We start from the raw sequence: 22,061 nt of genomic DNA on the forward strand, positions 1-22,061 counted from the left end.
CGCCAGTGCCTGCTGTCGGGGTCCTTGATAGGAATGAATCGAGATCTATAAGAGGTACAATCTAGTATAGAAATCTATAACATCACTCCTCCATGCAAATCATTTGATGAGATTTAGTTATCCATCCTCTCAAAGAGCTGTATCTTCAACTGGCGTTCACATAAACCTGATCGATGCATGCATGCCGTTGCTTCCTAGATGAGTGAGATGGATTCTTTTGGGTTTCGAATCATGCGCTCATATAAGTATTGATAATTAGCAAATCAAAGCCCTCCATCTCTGTACTTGACCATTTATTCTCCCCCTGTTGGATCATTACTCTAACTGGCGCCCTCTCTGTCGTCAACTTGTAGCCCCCTGCCATTGCCGTACACGTGCCAGCCATCGAATCGTCCTTGCTTGCATTTTCTATCCCTTTCTTTCTCGTTTCCTCTCTATCCTTCTTTCGTCTCTTATCACAAGCCATTTGAATCCAAATTCCCGATCTCGAGTCTTAGCTTCCTCCTGTAAGTGAAGATTGGGAGCAGTCATGACGAAGAATCGAGTTACCGACAGCTACAAGATCATAATTAAGTGCGAACTTTGAAGTTATGCTTAGTTTTTTGCTGATCCAATTCAATATTACTAAACATATAGCTTACTCGCTATTTGATTCATTACTAGCCATCGGTACTACGAGTCTTTTCTACAGTAGGTATGTAACATCCTATTAATCCAACATCGAAAATGGATAATATATATAATTAAGTTATATGAGCTTGATGAGTGTACTATGTTAACTTCCGCTTAAGCATTTTGATCCTTACATTGGGGATATTATAACATCTCATTAATTCCACATCGAAAGTGGATAATATATATGATTGGCTTATATGGGCCTGAGTGTACTACGTTAACTCCCGCCGCTTAAGCATTTTGGTCCATGATTGAAGAATCAAAATGGAGTTATTAGTCAGTTGCTACTCGGGACGAGGTATCCTTCATTTCCATTATTTCTAGCATTTTAACGACCAAATAAAATAATTCTTGATGTTTATTTTCTGTAACCTATTTCTTCTTATTGATATTGAGTAGATTATAATATTCTATATATATATATATATATATATAATTAGTTGGCTATGTTATTTAATGGGCTCTAAGCCAGAAAGTTATTTGATTAAGTCTTGAAGAGTTTTGAATCGAATTAAGTCTCTCGTCCATCTCTTTTTGACAAAAAGGAGTTCTAACACTACTTTGATTGCTAGTTTAATGGTTACTTCATCCTTATTATTATTTTGTATATTATAATATGACATGAGATTATACAGTATATACTTCTATACTATAATGCAAATCTTGATTGACTTAGAAATTATTTTCCTCGATTTTAAATCCACTATAGAATTTTTTTAAAATAATTAAAAAAAAGTAAATCATAATACAAAACACTCATACGATAAACTTGAACTTGAGATATTAATAGTGTAATAATACACTAATCACAAAAATGTCTAAAGCAAGATAAGTTAGGCAAGTTGAACCAAATTGAAATATGGTTTTTGCAACTAAAAAAGAAATTTCGATGCTTCAAATTGATTAAACATCACAAGAAAGATGAAATTGATGGTAATTTAGTTATTTTAATTAAATAGCACAAGAATTAATTGACAACAATAATATGTCATAACAAAAATTTGATTCTCTAATAAAAATTATTAAAATATATGTAACTCATATGGTAATTTAGTTATTTTCATTCAAAAGTTTTTGGGTTCAATTACAATGCCGATCCATTCAAGTTATTTTCTTATTATTATAGACTAATCTCTATCATAAAATTAATATATATAGTTTTTTATTAGTATATCAATATCTATTTCAAGCATATTTAAAAAAAAATCATTTTACCCATATCAATCACTATCGTCCTCGTCGATCATCCCCTTCGTCCTAAATAGCTCGTCGTAATTTTTGTTATCGTCACCTACAAATCTATCCCCTCTACTAGTTGTCAATCACAAGAGAAGAAGGAAGAGGATGTACCATCGATTACGAGTAAGAAAAAAGAGAAGGCGATCATGTGCCCTTGCTGTTGGTTAGGGTGGGGCCTTTATCGTCACCCGCAAGTCCTTCTCATGTCGTGAATCATGAGGGAGAAGGAGGCAACCACATGCCCTCGTTGTCGACCATGTGAGAGGAAGGAGGAGGGGATCATATGCTTTCGCTATCATCACCTTGTGCAAGGGTCACGAGCAAAATATGTAACAATTGGATCGATAAGGTTAGTAAATGTGGAGGTGACGATAGAAGCAAAATAATCTTTTCACGTACTCACGTGTTGTTTCGAAAATTTTCAAGCCAAAGAAACTCTATGAAAAATTTTAAAAAGTAAAAATCTTTTTTCAAAAATTCACCATATTTTTAATTTTAAAATATTAAACATATGATTTGATCAATTAACTTTTCAATTCAACCAAAAATTTGATGATTGAGACTCAATCGGGTTGATGTTCGATTCGTTTTTGATGATTATGGCCATAATACCAGCAATGACTGTCAATCGATCTCTCTAATAACTTATACTTATAGTTAATTATGTTTTACGACGATGACTTCATGATCGAGATTAGAACTTCCGATGTGCATCATAACACACAGTGATGGAATAACTTCTTCCTCGAGTCTCATCTAACGCGACCCCTCCGTGTCTTCCCTTTTCTTCCATCTTTGAACCCATACCCTTACCACGAACTCTTCTAGACCCGTCACCTAATAACATAAGATGTGATCGTGGAGTACTGTAACTCGCTTTTCCTTGTTTTAGGTCCACAATTCCGCGAGAGAAAGCATCGCTTCAGCGCGCCCAAAGGTACCACCTGCGACCCATCTTTTCTTCTTGTGAGAGATCGGCTCTTGATTCCTTCCCCTCTCCTAATTCTTTCCTTTTGTGTGGATTCTTTTGCGTGATCGGTTTCGGGGGGTTGTTCTCTCGTCGCATCTCAACGCTTGAAATCGGTGATTTGGTGCTTTGGTTTTTAGTTGCGTTCTTGATTTGGGCATATTATTTTTAGGGTTTTGGAGCAGCAATCGTGCGAACCGTAATAGTTACTTGGTGATATCAATATTGTGTGATTCTTTTTTGGCGCACGATTCGATTGATCGGAGGTGGTGATTTCTTTTTCTAGGTTAGTTTAATTTACGGACTGCCTGATCTTTTCTGCACAAATGAAACATGATTCTGATTGTTGATTCTAACCTTGTCGAACGAATGCAGTTCTATTGTCTTCTTGGCTTGAGATTTTTGTTATGTGATCCTTTCCTTTTCGTTCAAATAGCGTGTAAGAAAAGTTATGTTCTCTTAGTCTATTCACTTCCTACTGTCTGTAGCTTTGTGATGAAATAGTTTATATGACTTGAACAGTTTGATTATATGAACATACTAACTGTTACAATTCCATTTAAACTATATTTGCATGTTGGCTATAACTTGCTAGTTTACTTTATGCCTTTGAGCTCGTTAAGGCATTACCCTTGTTGGTTCTTACACCATTATTATCCATAAAGGAACTGATAAAACAAACAAAAATGAAAAAAAGTTTTGTTTATTGTTGGATAAAGGAGATGCTTACTTAATCATTGATCTTATGTAGCCAGCTGCTATTAGGCTTGCATTGTACTTTCCAAGTTTAAGCTTTGTTGTTTTATCCAAAAAGGATAAGTTTCTGTGAAAAAAAATGGTTTGAGATTCAGAATTTTGGAAATATTGTCATAGACTAAAGATCTTGACTGGAACCAAAGATTGGTCACAGATCTCAGAAAGAAAATTCTCACTCATGCAATATCTTATATTTCTTTTGCGTCATTGAAAAAATGATTTCTTAATCTCATGTGTTTAGTTGGCATAACCGTAGGTCCAAGTGCGCGAAAACAAGCTTTTTAAGTATCCTTATAGAACATTCTCGCAATAATTATAAATCAGTCATCACATTTGAGTAGTCAAGGTACCACATAAAAACATATGTTGTGTATGCAGCTGCATGTTAAAATATACGGAATAACATACATTAATTACAAACAAAAAACGTACAATCGACTTTAAGTAATTAATAGGTAGATATATGCTACAAACAAAGAAATGTAGATTAATATTTATACTCATTTAAAACATGTTTGATTGACAATAAGAGTTAGCTATTAGTTCTTAGTTATTAATATTTATGCTCATTTATTTAGATGACAATGAGAATTCGCTATAGGTGTTAGTGATCAATGTTAGATCATCATAACATGTACCATGCTACTAAAATGGTAACAATTATATAAATAAAATGGTAATAATGAGGAATCATGAATCATTTTCTTAACCCTGTTTACATGCTTTTGTAGGTTGCATGTGCAACTGTATGTCAACATGTTTAAAGTTAAGAAATGCACTGATAGCACCTCTACTGGATATGCAGCCACAAAAGTGCATGTGAAGTTTTGTGTCACCACATAATCAGTATAATCACATATTGAGACTGCAAGTTCAGTAACACCATATTTAAGTCCATGGAGGCGTTACTCGAGGTGGTCAGATAACAACACCCACAGGCACAGCTTCATATGCTTTGAAATAGTACTTTCTTGTATGAATTTGCCCTTGCCTGCAATTTAACTGTGTTTAGAGTCCACCTGCATTGATTGGCTATAATTTGTTCTCCTCTGATGGGTCAACTTTGTTAATTTTAATCAATCGTATAGAGATTTTGCTTCCTATTAACTTTATATGTAAACATAAACAGGGAACATAGCAAGACACTTCGATTCAGGTATAATATTTACTATACATATAAGCAGACATATAGGATCTAGTTGTGAAGTAAGCAATACGACAAACGCGTTTGCTAGTTTGGCCTTGCAATTTATAGTTTATGAGTTTGGTTGTGAAGCAGCTTGTAACCATCTCAAAATGTTTTCGTAATGGGGATCAGGAACATGTGCACATGGAAAGGTGTTTAACTTGAAGCAGGAGATGAAGTAGAGGGTTTTCATGTAATACCAATGTGGTTAGTTTGGATTTGTTTAGTCAGTCATTAGGCCACTTCCAAATTTACAATAAGTTTTATGAGGTGATGTATAGGTATTTTCTTATGGCATGTTTTATTTCTAAAATTATATATGGGTTTGACTATAGTTATAGGAGGCATGTAATTTTGCTAAAATTTATTTATAGTTTATCGCTTGAGGCTTCCTTGACCTGTTGCTACAATCAATGTACAACTCACTACCAAAGATCTTCCAGGAATTGACTAGTGGTAATCACCTTTTCTTGTCAGTCACTCAAACAAATTTTATGATTTTCTTTCCAGGGAGATACAAAACAGCTACAACTTCAATATTAAGATGTGGCATAGATGAAGCATAGTTGTATATGCACATTCTTCGAAATTCTTTTACTGCCCACAACGAGTAGTGAAACTTACTGATGTTAGAACCTAGAGGTTCTCACCGACCGACAATCATTTATAGACCGATACAACCTTCAGATCTTGAAGTTCTTGAGCAGATTCATCTTGCTTTATTTCCTATAAGGTATCCCATTTAATTGTGGTATTTATATGTAAAAAAGTTTGATTCGTCAAAAGCACTCCAAAGAAATTTTATCATTGTATGCCATGAATAATGGAACAGTTTTTGTCAATGTTTACAGGTATGAAAGAGATTTCTTCCTCAATGTTGTGCATGGCCATGGAATAGTATCGTGGGCTGCTGTCGATGGACAAAATGATGAACTTGTTGGATTTATCACTACACGTCTTATCTCAGCGAGAGAAAGCGAGGTGTCTGACACTCTATAATCTATTTTCATCCTTTTAACTCATGTTCCTCGCAATTGATCATTTACTGTTCTACTTTGCTCATGCAGATTGCAGATTTGCTTAGGCATAGATCTTCAAGGAAAGAACTAATGCTAGTCTATATCTTGACGCTAGGTGTTGTAGAGCATTATAGAAACTATGGGATAGGTTGTGACCTTGTCTAAGTTCCTTGATTGCTTTTTATATACTGAACATTTTCTGCTCATCTCATTATGGCATTTGCAGCTACTTCACTTGTTCGTGAGGTAATCAAATATGCTTCAAGCATCACAAACTGTAGAGCAGTGTATTTGCATGTCATTTCTTACAACCTGCCAGCCATAAAGTTCTACAGGAAGATGTTATTTAAGTTTATAAGACGGTTGCAAAACTTCTACTACATCAACAGCCAGCATTATGATTCATATTTGTTTGTTTGCTTTGTGAATGGCAGCCATTCTCCCTGCTCCCCATTGTAAGTAATTTACTTTTAAAATGAACAACAGCACACTACTATTTTATTGTCTCAATTTTTTTTCATATTTATTATTTTTAACAAGTTACCTTGTTAGTGCAAATGCATGAACATATCTCTTTATTATCTTTTTTTTTTTTAACAAGTTAACTTGTTAGTCCAAATGCATGAAATGCCAAAGTAAAGCGATCACTGAAGTTTGTGGATGTGTGTTTCAGAAAGAGCTGAGAAATATAGCATTGTTACTTGTCTCTTTCAACAACTTGGATCTCTAGCAATAATAATGTAGCTTAAGAAACAAGGAATCTAATTGAAGGGTCTTAGATGTTTGTTCTGAAGTGATAAAGCTCATTCTCTGATAGAAGGTCCATTACAATTTTCTCATATTAAATTTGTATTTGTTATTTCACACTTCATGTATCTGTGGTGTTAAATAATATTTTCAGCGTTTCTTGCCATTCAGAATGATGTGTAAATGGAGTCACCAACGAATGATTAGAACACCACTTGACTTGGACCCCATCTATTTTTTATTTTTCTCTCTTCACACAATTTCCAATAGTATGAATTCTTTCTTTTCTGACACTTCACACAACTTTTTAAATAAGTTGGCTGGTTAGAAAATTTTTAGGAACTGAGAATTGTTCGATTTAAGTCATTTTAAGTGATAGAAGTTGAACTTATTTTAAATATAATAAAGGACTGTTTGATCCCCGAAATATTTGTCTACATACTTATATATTTACATTTATTGTGTATACTACTTTTTTATGGACTTGAGACACGAGGTACTACTTGGGAAGCCTTTATGTTGGTCAATTCATGACTTACTAGGCCAACTTTTCCTATTTGTAATAAATTTCACTTGAGTTGTTGAAAGCTTCTAAAAGTTTTGAGTTAACTATAATTTCCTATACATATTTTTCACTTCTCTTCTTAAATAATGAATGTAGGCATTTAAAACTTTAGAAAATGAACAAAGAACAAGCTTTGGTTGTGTTTTGTTATTTAAACTTCCTTTTACTAACATCTATAGCACTTTGAACTTGTAGTTATTGGCACTAATTTTTATAAGGTCATAACATAAAATTTCATAAATTTAGGAACCGGGTATGGACACAGTGATGGTAGTGGACATGGGAGTCGGCATATACTCCCACTGGTCCACATACCATTGCGCGGAGGACACCTTGGACCAACATAATCATCCAAGCCTTGCAAAGTTCTTTGGAGGATGTTTTGGCTCTTGTATTTGCATTAAGTGCTATCACACTAATTGTATGAACTCCCCAACAACCCAAGGACTTATCGGAGTTATGAGAGACGTTTTTCAACAACACTAGCAACTTTAAGTTGTTGCAAGCAGACATACCAACCAACATTTAACATTTTGACTAGACTAATGTGTACCGGGTGGGATATACTTGTCCAGGCTTGAAATGGAATGCAGATTAGTAATCGACTATGGACGTACTAGGCCACTACGCCATAGTCCCAAGACGACACAGAGGAATCCAAACTATTGGACATGTCTGTCCTCAATTACCGTGTACCTATAGTCCCTCATCAATCTAATATCCCAAAGACCGTATACCGAGCATAGTGCTGTCAGACCCATACGGTTCCTACTCAAGTCTCGCTTTAATCAGATTCTCCCGAAGAACTCTTTCTCTCTCAATCCGAATGACCCTAGCTAGGGATTTTTTTGAACAAGAACTCATGGGACATTTCTTTTATGACACCGAGAGTAGTTGATCCTCTATCAACACTCAATAACCCTCGTAAGGTTGACTATTGAATTTCAAATGTGTCACATCCACTTGCGATATAAGGCTTACTACCTCATAAACCTTGTGAACTGATAGTACCTCTTGTGATGTAAAACAAGGTACATTCCATAGACCATTGATAATGAAATCGGGTTTGGGTTTAATTAATATTTTAGGATTGCAACATCTTGCACAATTAGAATATTGCAAGAATCATCTTCTTGACAATAAAGTTGAAGGAGGAAATAAATAAAAGAGAATATTGTAAGAATTATAATCTTGCAAGAAAGGAAGAGCATCATGCACAAAGAAGAAAGATTATTTTACAGAATTATCATCTTACAAGAAAGGAAGAGCATTATGCACAAAGAATGAAGGTTATTTTATAATAATATTCTAGAAGCTTATCTTCTCAAAAGATGATAAGATACAATGTATTGAATCATCTTGATGCAATTTTTATTTTGTCTTTTTAATTACTTCCTTCTCTTCTTGTATTTGTGGCTTATATAAAAGAGGTCAAAAATTGTAATGAGATTATCAGTCTTGGAATGAATAATAGTTTTGTAACCCACAAAATATGAGTGGTGCGAAGCTATAGCTTTTCCCCCAATATGAGTCGGCAAACTTGAAGCAAGTCCAAGATAAAAACTATTATTCACATAGTGGGCTCCGAAGGCTGGTGCAGGCCTAGTGACCACCTATCACTTTTGGTGAACAGAAAGTGAACTTGCTAAAGATATTGTATCGCCCCTAAGATACGTAACTAAAGTCTTAAGGTATGTTGCCTAGGGGTTTCAAAGGGGCTGTGATGGTTGACATTTTGCATCATGCCATTGAGAATAAATTCCACTGCACATGCACTATTTTGGCTCCATGTGAAGACCGCTCAATATGCTTTGCAAGCTTAGGCTTTCAGGCTGAACTAAAGCAAATATGATGCAAAAACGAAGCAAATGAGGATATGGAGGCTACTTGAAGTCCCTTGCAAGCTGCCTAATGCGAGAAGAAACTAAAAGTAGTGACAACATACTGGCCTCTCAAAATATCTCTTATATGATGGTAAAATAGATATGCTAATTATATTCTTTAAAGACCATTGAGATGATAGAAAAGGAAAACAAATTAAATATTTTGCATCTTGCGTTTGATTGTAATTCTAAATTGAACTATAGCTAGCTTTCTTAGAGGTTGAAATTGGTTTCGCATAATCAATTGCAGAGTTTTTATCTTTCACATGTTGCAATCAGGTAAATTGAAGGAAGAAAGGTGCTTCTTAGGAAATGTCCTGGTAGAGTTCTAATATAATAAACTTCCAGAAGAAGCTTCTTTTTTAGTAGACATCTTATCATAATGCTTGAATTTTTTTTTCTTTTTTCCAAGAAAATGTTGGATATTTAGAGACTGATTAGAATGTGAAATACCAGATATTTTACTTTGGTGCACGTAATTTAAGATCTCTATTTTTTCATATTCCATCGATGATATACCCATTGTCTTCAAAACGTAGGAACATTGTTGCAGCAGTGGCAAATTACCTTAGGGGCCTTCTCAAAATGCTGGCTTCCAAGCTATGGAGGAACGAGGAAACACATATTCCTGTATGGTCCAAATGTAGCGAAACAAAGACCCTTTTAGTGACTCCAAACAAGAGGTTCCTTGGTGCAGAGAATTCTGCATGTCGAGTCTGTACTTCACAACTTACGTAACTGCACATCTGAGTAACATTCATGTTTCATAGTCATTCACACCGTTGTAATATCTTTTCTTTAAAAATTTCAGTAAACTATATTAATTTTTTTGTCACCAAATTTCATTGTTTACATTTAAGAATAGCCTTCCTCATTGAAGCTTTCCTAGTGGATTAGATGTGAGTTTGTATTGAAATGTTTTTGGAAGCAAGTTGTGCTATGCTATTATTAATAATTGTGGTCTATAATACTTGGTCAAAATAAATGACCATTCCTCTAGAATTTGGAGGGGCAAACAATCTTTGGAATAGTCTGGTTGTGTCGGGTGAGTTCTAGATGTTATGTTCGCCACATAATTGTGGTCTTTTATCAATGTTAATGATAATATCATCAATAATTGTGGCTAGTGATGCTATAGCTATAGCTAGCTAATCACACGGTTTTGCAAAAATATTCAGTATGTATCAAATATCTGTCCATTTAGTTCGCTTTGGTGTGGTCGCATCGGCTCTTCTTTAAGACGTTTGAAACCAGATGTTGCAACTAACATAGTTGATATAATTATGAAACATTGTAGTAGCTCACGACATTCTTTTATTGTGGATTCACCTGACCTATGTATGTGATGGAAGATTATGGATGTTGATTTTGATTTGTCCAATAAACCTTTCATAATTAAAGTTCCATGTAGGATGGGAATCATTTATATTACTTGCATCAGGTGTTGTGAGTGGCCTTTTAAGTTAATAATACCAAGCGACTAAAGACGTTCCATGCTTCAAATATGTTCTGAATATAATTCGGATTTTAGAAAAAAAAAAATTTCTTTTTTTCTTAACAAAAATGACATGCTATGCCATAAGTACCTGCCTGCAGAATAACAAAACTCCAGTAATGGAAGGAGAAACACGTGCAACTCTGGAAGTATAAACAAAGAATTCGGTGTCAAAAATAAACAAACAAAACACTTTGGAGCATTCAAAGCGCACAAATACAACCAAAGATACACACTCGTGTTGATGGAAAATAAATACACTCGGCGCCAAGTTGACTTCAGTTACGAAGTCGACAATGACTAATTTTACAAGTATATATTCTGCAAGAAATCGATGAACATGCGCTTACAACTTATTGAGGTGTTCGTACTGGATCTTCATGATTTGAGTAGCTGGCCGTTGATGATGCATGCATATGAACTCAATACAGCACCACTAAAGGATTCTATCTTGCAGATCATTGATAAGACTGGAAGCCAAAGTCGTCAATTTCTTTCCAGTCTCTCCAGCTATGTCCTTGAGGCAGGGCATATCCTGTGATGCCTACAAATGCAAAGGAGCACTTTTGGTAAAAACAAGCTTTCTAAATAAGCAGAAGAGTTCCTACAACAATATCTAACACCAAACTGAGACCCAAAAGATAAGACGACGTTTCGGGATTTTGTGCTTATATAAAGTGTTAAAGTTGGAACCTAGGTCATCAGCAATCCGACAAAAGGAGGCACCTGGAAAGAGATGCGGTTGATGAGATCTGCAGCAGTCAGGTCCAACCCAGAATCTCCTACATCATGACCAAACAGATCGGCACTTGAAATGGCTTTTGACCCCTACATAAACGATGACAAGATTATGAGCATCTTAAAACACGTTAGGATTGCCTGCCAGGGTTTTAAGCATAGCCACATTTGATAGGGTTAAAAAGGATCATCTAAATCCAGGATGGCCTTTGTCCTCTGAGACTACTATTGTCAACATAATATTTCCAGATCATCAGACAATCCTAATTAACTCCATAAATTTGGAGTTTTTTCCTCTCGGGGATTGGGCCACACACTCATGACGTCAAATGGGCATGCATCATGTCTGCAGACTTACGGGATGCATATACAAGTTTTCTGCTAGCAATTGCTCATGAACCTACTCAATATTGACGATATTACAGTCAACTGCACATACCGTAAACTTCTGAAGGGACATATGAGCCTCATTATCAGTTGCTTTGTCTGGGTTACCAAAGAATTGAGTTGAAGAAATTGACTTCGCATTTGAGAATTTCTGCCTTGCTTCATTACTTTCCTGAACCTGAGGACCATAGCAAAAATAGGATGTATATTTCACAATAAACCCAGTGCATCTTTAAGAAGACCAACAACTGATCGAAGTGGTTACAAGTGTGCAACTGTCATATAGCAACTTAATGCTACATGTCCATGATACAACTGGATATTGCTTTAGTCGATTATAATTGGTGACAATGTTCTGGATCATATTCCACAAAATATTACTGCACAAACAAATTTAGTTAAAATGCTTAAAGTTACAAAGATCTTTTATCTATCCTTCACTACCAACTTCTACATATGTTACGGAAAGCTCCACTGATCCTTTTAAAAAATAGTAAAATTGGCATGCTTACCATTTTTTCCTCATGAAAAGCAAATAATCCAATTTGATGCAGTTTCTTAGACAAAATGGAGGGAGGGGGCAAAGAAAAAGCATAGCTAACCAGATCAAAACATTCTTCACTTATCACAATTTTTAATCTGTAAACCAATACAGATATATTAAAAATCCAAATCCATATGGTTTACTTATGCTTTTGCACTAGTAACATAGTCTTAAGGCGCATTTCATGATTAAAAGCACTGCAAGTTCATCTTCAAGAATATTTAAATCATGGTTTAAGATACTGCAGGTATTTTATTTAGACCATGCAGTTTGGTACACTCGGTATACCACTTATTTTTATTATTTTATTTATTTGAGCTTGGGCTTAGGGCAACAACACAACTAGTGAGGTAATTACGGAGGCACATCATTGCTGGTTAAGAACATCCTAATAAACTAAAAGAACATCAATAACTCAGTAGTCAAAATATTGAAGAAATTATCTCGACTCATTCATCAAGTATCAGATATCCGGATTATATTTGTAGCACTGACAAAGGTTGATATTTTCATACCTTGTTAAATGAATAGTAAGATGAATTAAATGACCTTTGGACAAAGTAAAAAACTATTTCTCTTCCAGATCTCCAGAGAGTCTAGAAACTATGAATAGTAAGAAGGGATCAATAAAAATCACTTAGTCACTGAATACATCTTAACTATCAAGCCCAAGAAAATGAATAACCGAACCATAAGTACAACTGGAGAAGATCCTCTCTAATTTTGACTCCTTTCCCCAAATTGCCAACCGTACCACCATCCCTAGGACCTCCCATGCCAACTCCTATGTTGGTGAACCTCAAATAAATCAGAGCCTCTCCTATCAGCTAATCCCTCTCCGCCAGCCAATGTGGAAAACATCTCAAAGGATTTACAAGCCACCAAGGGTAGAATAAAAGGTGCACAGGGGCATATGGAAACATGGTATGCTCAACGGTACTGGTACATATCGGCTTGCTCAATAACCACTATTGATATTGGACCAACTGTTGAAACCTTAGACTGAACTACCATGATGGTAATTAATCTGAACAATTCTACTTTTAAAAATTTGTCCGACTTAATGAGTTTATAACAAGAAAAAGACACCTGGCAACCGAATATACTAACAAAAAATTATTTAGAGTATTTTACCTGTACTTTTGATGAACTGGAGCTTGACTTTTTCTGAAAGCCATTGTCTATTCCATATTCTGCAAAGAAGCTTGAAGATTTTGGTGGTGCAATATGACTAATCAACTGAGCGCCTCCAGAACTACTCTCCATTGGATTGGTCTCCACATACTCAAACCGAGAAGGATAAGATGGACCACCTGGTGTCTTAGAGTTAGCCAAAGATGTCACAGAAGGTGCTGGTTCTTCAGGCTTCTGGTCATAGAGACTTTCATTTGGCTGAAACCAAAAGTATCCTAAGGTTAACATGTTGACCTTTGCCAAGTAAGGACTACAATCAGAATAATAATTGATCACAAGATTGAATAAAAAGCTTCATTAGAGCATACATAGGAAGACAAACAGACATGCAAACCACCTTCACCAAGGGGCGTGCGTCAGGAGAGTGAGCTGAGAAATTACATAGAAACTCCTACATCTTTTCAATATATAATATGAAAGGGTAAGAGAGTGGCTTATCATTTAAGACATCAATATCTCCCTGATATAATGTAGCATCAAGTATTCAGACTCTGTGACATTCAAGAACTATTTCAGTTCCTACTTTGCAGAAAACAGAAATGAAACAAAAATGCAGAATTTCAAGTTACAAATTTGGATAGAAGATGTCACGATTATGAAACTGGAGATATTTTAGGTTCAATTTGTTAAATCACTGCATGGCGAAAGCCCACTCTACCATCTTCTGTCTTATTGACTCATAATTGTTACCTGCATGAAATAGGGTTCACGCATATAATAGCATAAGCATCCTTTTTATTGGTAAGTTGTGAATGTCAGAAGTTGAAACAGAAAATTTGAATAAAAAGCAAAGGACACCAAAATCCAACTATATATGTTTCGATAAGTATTATTCCTATATTTATGGGTCCATCAAAACATGATAGTAAAAGATTACCTTTGTTGTTAGCTTCCGTATCCCAAGTCCACCAGTCTTGCCTGTGGTCTTCCTTGCACCAATTGGTTTTCTAGCAGAAGACAGGAGTGTCGAATGAGTGTGAGCTTTAGGTGAATGTGTAGTTTCAGGTTCATGCTTCCCATTAGAGATTTCCTTGGGTGCATCTGCAAACTTAAGTTCAGGAATTCCACTAACTGCATCTGATGAATGAGATGCAGCAACAGGCAATGAAGGTAATAAACTATCTTCTGCAGAGCTTTTAGCAACCTCTTTAGAAAGTATCTGCCTATACAATTCAGCCGCTCTAGATGTGTATTTTGTCTCAATTTTACCACCATCTGGACATCCATGCTGTTTGAAAAAAACTTGAGCACGATTATTGCCTCCAAATACCATCATCTTGAGTTGCTCAGGAGACCATAAGTCTAAATTGGTAGACCTAGAATTCACAGAAACAAACTTCTTAAGATCCTATAATTCACAGAAACAAAATCCAATTAGCTACTGAAAAAGTAAATCATGCCATAAGAAAAAAAATTAAATAACATAGGAAAAGTGCTAAGCATAGTTCACAACATTGCATGATACCAATATGATATGCCATGATGGTATAGAAATGGTATAAGATCAATTCAATTTTGGAAATTTAACTGCTCAACCTTTTAGCAAGAATAATTGAAAATTTCTAGAATAGATCAAGCTCAATTGGGGTTGGCCAAATTTAACCAATTTCAGGCAGCTCGAAAGCAGCAAAAGAAGAAAAAGAAATAGTCAAAGGAAAGAAGGGGAACAAGGGAAGGTAGATCAAGGGGGAAAAACATAACAAACCTATGACAACAATTGTGAAATTGAGAAGATACTGCTACTATTGCATTTGTTAGTCGATGCAATCATCATATTCATCACTTTCAATCGTTGTTGCAATATTAACATTATCATCCACTGCCGCAATACACCGAAGGAAAAAGGATTTAAGATACCAGTTGGGAACCAGAAGGTGTGTTGCAGCTCAAAGATGTTCAAGTTGTAGCATTCATTAAGGCTTTGACAAGGGCGTCGAGAAAATATGTTGAGAGGATGTCATGGGCTGCTGTTGCAGACCCACAATGCACGCAGGAACTGTTGTGAAGCAACAGTCACAGTGCACAGAGATGACAAACATGGTCATGCAGCAGCACATTCTTTTGTGTAGTGTCGTTTTCATGGACAATCTATACGGTAACAAGACATGCAATAGACTAGGAGCCTCATTTTGACATGTATCTTCAGTCCTTGCAGTCGTTTAAGTCAGTCCATGAGAGGAACATTTAGTCATTGCATGAAGCACAAACAAGTGAAAATAGCATCTTCGGCCTGTAAGAAGGAGATATGCTAAGTAGAAATAACTAACAAAACATTAGTCATCTCAACACCCAAGAACTCCCCTGAGCAAGCCATTTAAGTGTGGCAACCTAAAATGTCAGCCATAGACAGTTTGTCGTATGCCTGTTTTGATGGCAATAGGATGTTGCAGTAAATGCTTGTACAATCCCGAATTTTTGACATGGGCAACATGATGACGGCAGTTTATCCGCAAGCTATTTGAAAGCAACTCTCTTGCAGGTGCTTCAGAATTGCAGAGTGTTATAACTAGGGTAGTCCCTTTGTGAACAAATGTCACGTGGGGTTTAGGCAAATTAGATAAGTCTGTGATAGCACGGGTTTGACCTAGATTTGTTTCTTAAATGAGGATTCATACGTAATTAACCTAGATCAACAAAAATCTAAGATAAATCAGTGTGGACCTAGATGGAATTTGCATGGACCTGTAGATCCATTTATATATAGCCTACTTTTATGCAAATGCAGGCCAAATATGTACAGATCTAGCTTTATATATATATACATATATGTACATATATGTACATATATATGTATATATATACATATACATATATATACATATATGTGTGTGTAGCTTACATTTATGCAACTAGGCTAGCTCTGCTTGTATCTCGGCTATATCCAAACAGATCTCAGCAAGATTCATGTAAATCATAACCGAAGCTGAGACGATCCACCTCAGAATGCACATCTAAGCTACATTTTCATAGGTTCAATCTCACTTCAATGAGAAATTAGGAGAGGAAATGTATCTAAAATGGAACCATGACAATAGGATAATAAAATGAAAGAAAAGAGGCTTCAATAAAAACAAAACCAAACTAATTTTTTAGGTTGAGTTTCATATTTACCTTGGTTTGAAGGAAAACAAGATTATTCTGGTTTGAAGCTCGATTTGCTAAAAATTAAAGAAACAAAGAGGTTTGAGATCTTATTGCCAATTATTAAGCTTTCAAGGAACTGTTGATCATCACGGTGAAATAAATACTATATAAAGCTTTCAGTCTCTCTATTTATACAAAATAAGAAGAGCATCAAAGTACGGCAGCATGGCCTCGTTTGAAGTTAAGAATTGATAATTCTGAAGGATAGATGCGTTCAATCGGCAAAATCCAAAAACAACAAACCTCAAGCCGTCAATACCCCATCAAATCACTGAAAGAGACACACATCGTACCTAACAAAGCTAATGTGCACGCCGAGGCTGCGGTGAACAGCGGAGCAATCAATGCAGAGGAAGATCCCATACGTCACCGACGACCAGGTGGGGTTCTTCGCGTTGCAATCGAAGCACATCTGCGAAGAAAGAAAGAAAGAAAGAAAGATCCATAGTCAGAATCGCTAGATCTGGATTCCCATTCCCAGATCCCGAAACCGCAACCGATCTCCGTAACCTAGAACAAAATGATAAGCAGAAAGGCATTCCAAACAACACAAGAACAACAAGGAGCAGGCAGAGAGCCGAGGTTGGACGGATGACCTTGTTCTCGGACTTGGATTTGAGCTTCTTGAAGACGGCGTTCTTGTCGGTGTAGTTCTCGGAGGCCATGGCGGTAGAATTGCTGGTGTGTTGCGGGTCGGAATCGGAGAGGAGGAGAGGAAAGAGCAATCGAGGGATGGATGGATGGATGGATCGATCAATGAAGCATCGTCTTCTTTCCCCCCCCCCCCCCTCTCTCTCTCTCTCTCTCTCTCCCCTTCTTTATTTCCCGCTCGCTGGAAATTTTACGGTCTACGGATCAAAACGATGGAAGAGAGAGGAGTTCAAAATGAGTCAAAACAAAAGCAAAGGCCTTCCAGCGTTCATGTGGCAGGGAAGGGGAAATAGGGGTGATCGGGGTTTCGGAACCGTCTGATTCCATTTTCAAATAGTCAATTTTCATTTTCTGAAACCACGAATCGAACCAAAATCATCGCTTCCGGTTTGAACGGTTAATTTTTTTTCTTTTTATTAAAAATAATTTTAAAATATAAAAAAATTATATATCTATAATTTTATTTTTAAATTTAAAAAATAAATATATAACTATAATGAGTATAGTAACATAAAAATTTTTGATATACAAACATAATAATTATAATCAAATAAATAACATTATCACGATTCAAACCCAAGTTTCTTCGATTTAAAACCAACACTTCAACAATTATATACCACACACTTATTTTTTTGTTATATTTTTTACTTTTTATTCTACTTAACCAGTTTAAAATCGAAACTATTGGTTGTTGATGTGGGGATTTGATTTACTAGTTAATTTTTATATAAATTTTAATCCTCTTGTTATTTCTGCAATGGTGAAATAAAGTAGTTTTAATTTTTTAAATAAAATTTGTAAAAATATTCATAAATATTTTTTCATCGTTGTCAACATTTAACAGATATTAATAGAGAATATAGTTTCAATTAATAATAAGCCTTTAGAATGTTATATATGTGCGTTACGATATACATACGAAATTTATAATTAATACTATATATATATATGTATATATCAATGTCGGTGTCACTTTGCTGTTGCATTTGGAGGATGCACCAACAACAGCAAGATGGCACTTTTGCTACCAACCCAATTCGCTTACATTTCAAGTCATCCAAGTAGACATGGATACAAATCACCCAATAAATTCACGAGTATGAAAACTTTCTAACATTTATAAAGCTAATAAATTTGGCAAAAGGACTTCTACATATTCACAGAATATGTAAATTAACCATAATTAAAGTGTTGAAAAAAAATGTATGGAGATAACAATAATAATAATACCTTTAGAAAAAACAAGTAAAATTTAGCATAATTTGAAGGATAAACATGTTATCATTACATTTTCTATATTCCTGTATTAGAATAATGGGAAAAAAAATCATATGGCTCCCAGTTTCATGACAATGTTATAGACTTGGTTCCAAATTATAGGGCTTTCATTATCTATATATATATATATATGTGTGTGTGTACTCATGTGTAAAGTTAATGTCATTTGGGTATCAATCGACTAAAATTCGATCATAATAATGATTGAATCTCACCCTCGCTATTGACTGGGAACTATCCGATATGGATTTAAATATAAATCTAATATCAAATGTGTTTCGTATAATCTCAATTGGAGTAGAAAGCGGATTCAGTTGAATAGCATCAAAATTTAACTAAAAGGAATCTTGCCGAGCAAATTTTAGGTGAAAGAAAAAGATGCAAGATGAGTTGTGCACGCATTAAATGAGTAAGACTTCAAACAGAAGTCGGTGGAGTATGATTTAAGTTGGGTGGTTGGACGACTGGTGGTGGAGATAAAAGAGTATAAGTTTTGGATGGTTCATAGAACTATGTGGCCAAGCAACAGACAAGATTGCATGGTGATGCCACCAAAAAGTAGATCAGATCAGGTTCAGGGACAGGTGATCTAATTAAGGGTATAAAGTCTAGACCAAGTGGGAATGCTGCTATCGCAGGAAACTGAAGACACCGTATAAAATGATTAAAGGAGAAGAGACATTGTGAAGAATGACTTGCACATATGTTATACTAAATAGGTTTCAAGATCCATATCACTTAGTGCCACTCATTGTACACAGATCCAAATTGGCCAACCAGCATTCCCGGACTCCACAAGCATCTCCATAAAAGACGCTGCATCATCACGAGAAGTTTGCCATCCTAATGAGAGAGGCCTACAGCCAAAGTCAAAGGCAGAAAGATGGATGCAATAAATATATCATAGGCTCTGCCAATCCTTTTCATGTGCAAGCTATGCATGAATCAAATATAAGTTTATGGTGCAAGTCAATTAAGAAGAAGAGCATTACACAAGTATTGATTTCAATCTCATGATCCGTTGTGATACCAAATAATCCCATACACGGAAGAAAATATTTATCTAAATCATCTAACTCATCTTTGGATCATGCATTAAAGAAAATATTTATCTCTAATCGAGTCTACTGTTAATTTTATAAACCAATAGATCATATCAATTAAGACATTTGAATGGAGACAAAACAAATATTGATTCCACTATCATCCAATCAGTTGAGCTGCTCTTAGTTATGCATCGAGTTGTGACCTTATTTATGCTAAGCTTTATGTTAGACAGGATACATGTGAACGGCACAGTTGAGTTTTCCCCTACACGTGAGATTGTGACGGAAAGAAAGCATGCAGTTTTTTACCTCTTTTCGTGGAGTCACCACCAGCATACGATGCTCTTCTGGTTGTCTCTCTATAAATCTCAGCTCTCGAGTATCTCCATCGTCCTCGCGTAGACATGGCACTGACTGGAACTGCAGATGACAGCAAAGGCAAGAACACCAAGTGCAAGCTACTCACAAAGGATTCGATGGAGAAGATGGTAAGGCTTCCAGTTAAGCTGTGGCTGAGTGCACTGGAAGTGGGAAGAGAGGACCCAAGACGGCTTATCCATGCCCTCAAGGTGGGCGTCGCATTGACACTCGTCTCCTTATTGTACCTCTTGGAACCACTGTTCGAAGGAGTCGGACGGAATGCGATGTGGGCCGTGATGACTGTGGTTGTGGTGCTCGAATTCACTGCAGGTGATTGATCTCTCTTGATCTGTAGGTTGCAGAGTGAGTGCTTCCCTTCTAATATGATCAGCTTCCTGTGTTCTCTTGGTGGCATCACAGGTGCAACTCTGTGCAAGGGAGTAAACAGAGGAATTGGGACACTGTGCGCGGCATCTCTTGCATTTGTGATCGAGTTCATGGCAGAAAAGTCAGGCAGAGCTTGTCGCGGCGTTTTCATAGGAGTATCTGTGTTTTTAGTCGGTATAATTCTGGTTTGCTCAATCTACCGCTGACTAACCTTCTTCTTCAAATCCTTCAGAAACATGTGTTGCGTTCCATCTTGTAGGATTCTTGGCGACGTACTTGAGATTTGTCCCTTACATAAAGAGGAACTACGATTATGGAGTGGTGATCTTTCTGCTGACCTTCAACCTGATAACGGTGTCGAGTTACCGCGTGCAGAACGTGTTGCGGTTGACTCGCGATCGCCTAACCACCATTGCCATCGGCTGCGGCATTTGCCTCTTTATGAGCCTCCTCGTTCTACCCAAGTGGTCCGGTGAAGACCTGCACAATTCCACAGTCTACAAGCTTGAAATGTTAGCGAGATCCATTGAAGCTTGTGTGAACGAGTACTTCCGGGATCAAACTCAAGATGACGGCAAGTCATCCAAGGACCAAATATACAAGGGATGCAGAGCAGTGTTGGACTCCAAATCCAGTGATGAGTCTCTCGTAAGTGGTGGATTCCTCCAAGTTTTGATCTATATGCTGATGTGGTTTTGTTTATGGATCAAATGCGAAGATGATGATGATGAGCATTCTCAGGCACTCTTCGGAAGCTGGGAGCCGAGGCACTCCAGACACTGCTACAGCTTTCCATGGCAACAGTACGTGAAGCTTGGTGCTGTTCTGAGACATTTCGGGTACACGGCCGTAGCACTTCATGGATGTTTGGAATCAGAAATCCAGGTGGGTGAATGCCATCATCGAGTCTTACGGACCTCGTTCATTCATACCGCCCATCTTACTCCTTTCTATGTTGTCTCTGTTGTAGACTCCACTATCTGTAAGATTGCTCTTTCGAGACCCGTGCAGCCGCGTCGCTGGTGAGGTGTGCAAGGTGTTCGATGAGCTCGCGCGGAGCATAAGAAACCGCCGTCACTGCTCTCCCAATGTGCTCTCCGACCACCTTCACGAGGCGCTGCAAGACCTGAATTCCGCCATCAGGTCCCAACCGCGTCTCTTCCTTGGCTCCAAGAAAGCCCGTCCCGCAGCAAATGAGCGCGCGGAGGATTGGAGACCCCAAAAAAACACATCTTCCGGTGTAGCTCTGCCTTCGGCCATGTCTGATATCACATCACTGCAGGAATGGAGGGGCAAAAGGGTAGAGTCAACTGAGAGGAAGGTCTTGAGGCCAACCCTGAGCAGAATAGCAATAACTAGCCTTGAATTCTCGGAGGCACTGCCATTTGCAGCGTTTGCCTCGTTGCTCGTGGAGATGGTGGCCAGGTTGGAGCTTGTCATTGAGGAGGTGGAAGAACTCGGCAGGGCAGCAAATTTCAAGGAGTTCTCTCAGGCGGATGAAATCGCCATCGAAATGGGATTTGATGACAAGAAGCCATGCGTGAATGGCAAAGATTTCCAGAGCCATGTGGTACACCAAGCAGCAGAGTGAACGGAGACGGGCTTCCATGTCATGTTAAGTATTTTTACTGCACTTGTCCGGGAACGAGAATACAGCAACTTCCATATCACGGTGTCTACACAAGTGCATGATCATCTCATAACAACAGTGTATCCGTTGTTAAGAGTTTGTTCTCGTTCGATGACGTTGGTAGGCGTTGCTGTCGTCCAATAAAATTGCTATTGAAGCTTGAACAA

At 36.9% G+C, this 22,061-nt stretch overlaps 3 protein-coding genes across 13 annotated transcripts; 2 read left to right on the top strand and 1 right to left on the bottom strand.

Annotated features, from left to right (window-relative positions):
* Positions 1-2,656: 2,656 nt before the first annotated feature.
* On the top strand, positions 2,657-9,940 carry LOC135634778 (histone acetyltransferase MCC1-like). 8 transcript variants are annotated; one of them, XM_065145357.1, is made up of 7 exons: positions 2,657-2,851; positions 3,054-3,167; positions 5,334-5,556; positions 5,675-5,804; positions 5,891-5,990; positions 6,069-6,297; positions 9,577-9,940. In XM_065145357.1, exons 3-7 carry the CDS (start codon positions 5,450-5,452, stop codon positions 9,773-9,775), a joined length of 765 nt encoding a protein of 254 aa, XP_065001429.1. In that variant the 5' UTR covers positions 2,657-2,851; positions 3,054-3,167; positions 5,334-5,449; the 3' UTR covers positions 9,776-9,940. The 8 variants fall into 8 exon arrangements, with proteins under 8 accessions (XP_065001429.1, XP_065001435.1, XP_065001433.1 ...); XM_065145363.1 differs by having other exon boundaries at positions 3,054-3,147; XM_065145361.1 differs by lacking the exon at positions 3,054-3,167 and adding an exon at positions 4,369-4,610.
* Positions 9,941-10,709: 769 nt separating this feature from the next.
* Positions 10,710-17,402, bottom strand: LOC135584917 (probable ADP-ribosylation factor GTPase-activating protein AGD9). 3 transcript variants are annotated; one of them, XM_065145228.1, is made up of 7 exons: positions 17,136-17,400; positions 16,833-16,951; positions 14,273-14,711; positions 13,336-13,593; positions 11,710-11,835; positions 11,226-11,360; positions 10,710-11,076 (listed from the first exon to the last, which is right to left on the bottom strand). In XM_065145228.1, exons 1-6 carry the CDS (start codon positions 17,202-17,204, stop codon positions 11,226-11,228), a joined length of 1,146 nt encoding a protein of 381 aa, XP_065001300.1. In that variant the 5' UTR covers positions 17,205-17,400; the 3' UTR covers positions 10,710-11,076. The 3 variants fall into 3 exon arrangements, with proteins under 3 accessions (XP_065001300.1, XP_065001299.1, XP_065001301.1); XM_065145227.1 differs by having other exon boundaries at positions 11,259-11,360; positions 17,136-17,397; XM_065145229.1 differs by lacking the exon at positions 11,226-11,360 and having other exon boundaries at positions 17,136-17,402.
* A 2,480-nt stretch (positions 17,403-19,882) lies between these two features.
* On the top strand, positions 19,883-22,061 carry LOC135635921 (aluminum-activated malate transporter 12-like). 2 transcript variants are annotated; one of them, XM_065147388.1, is made up of 5 exons: positions 19,886-20,207; positions 20,298-20,438; positions 20,524-20,912; positions 21,006-21,149; positions 21,235-22,061. In XM_065147388.1, exons 1-5 carry the CDS (start codon positions 19,922-19,924, stop codon positions 21,853-21,855), a joined length of 1,581 nt encoding a protein of 526 aa, XP_065003460.1. In that variant the 5' UTR covers positions 19,886-19,921; the 3' UTR covers positions 21,856-22,061. The 2 variants fall into 2 exon arrangements, with proteins under 2 accessions (XP_065003459.1, XP_065003460.1); XM_065147387.1 differs by having other exon boundaries at positions 19,883-20,207; positions 20,524-21,149.

Source organism: Musa acuminata, chromosome BXJ3-4, assembly GCF_036884655.1.
Source record: "Musa acuminata AAA Group cultivar baxijiao chromosome BXJ3-4, Cavendish_Baxijiao_AAA, whole genome shotgun sequence".
In the NCBI taxonomy this organism is placed as follows: domain Eukaryota; kingdom Viridiplantae; phylum Streptophyta; class Magnoliopsida; order Zingiberales; family Musaceae; genus Musa; species Musa acuminata.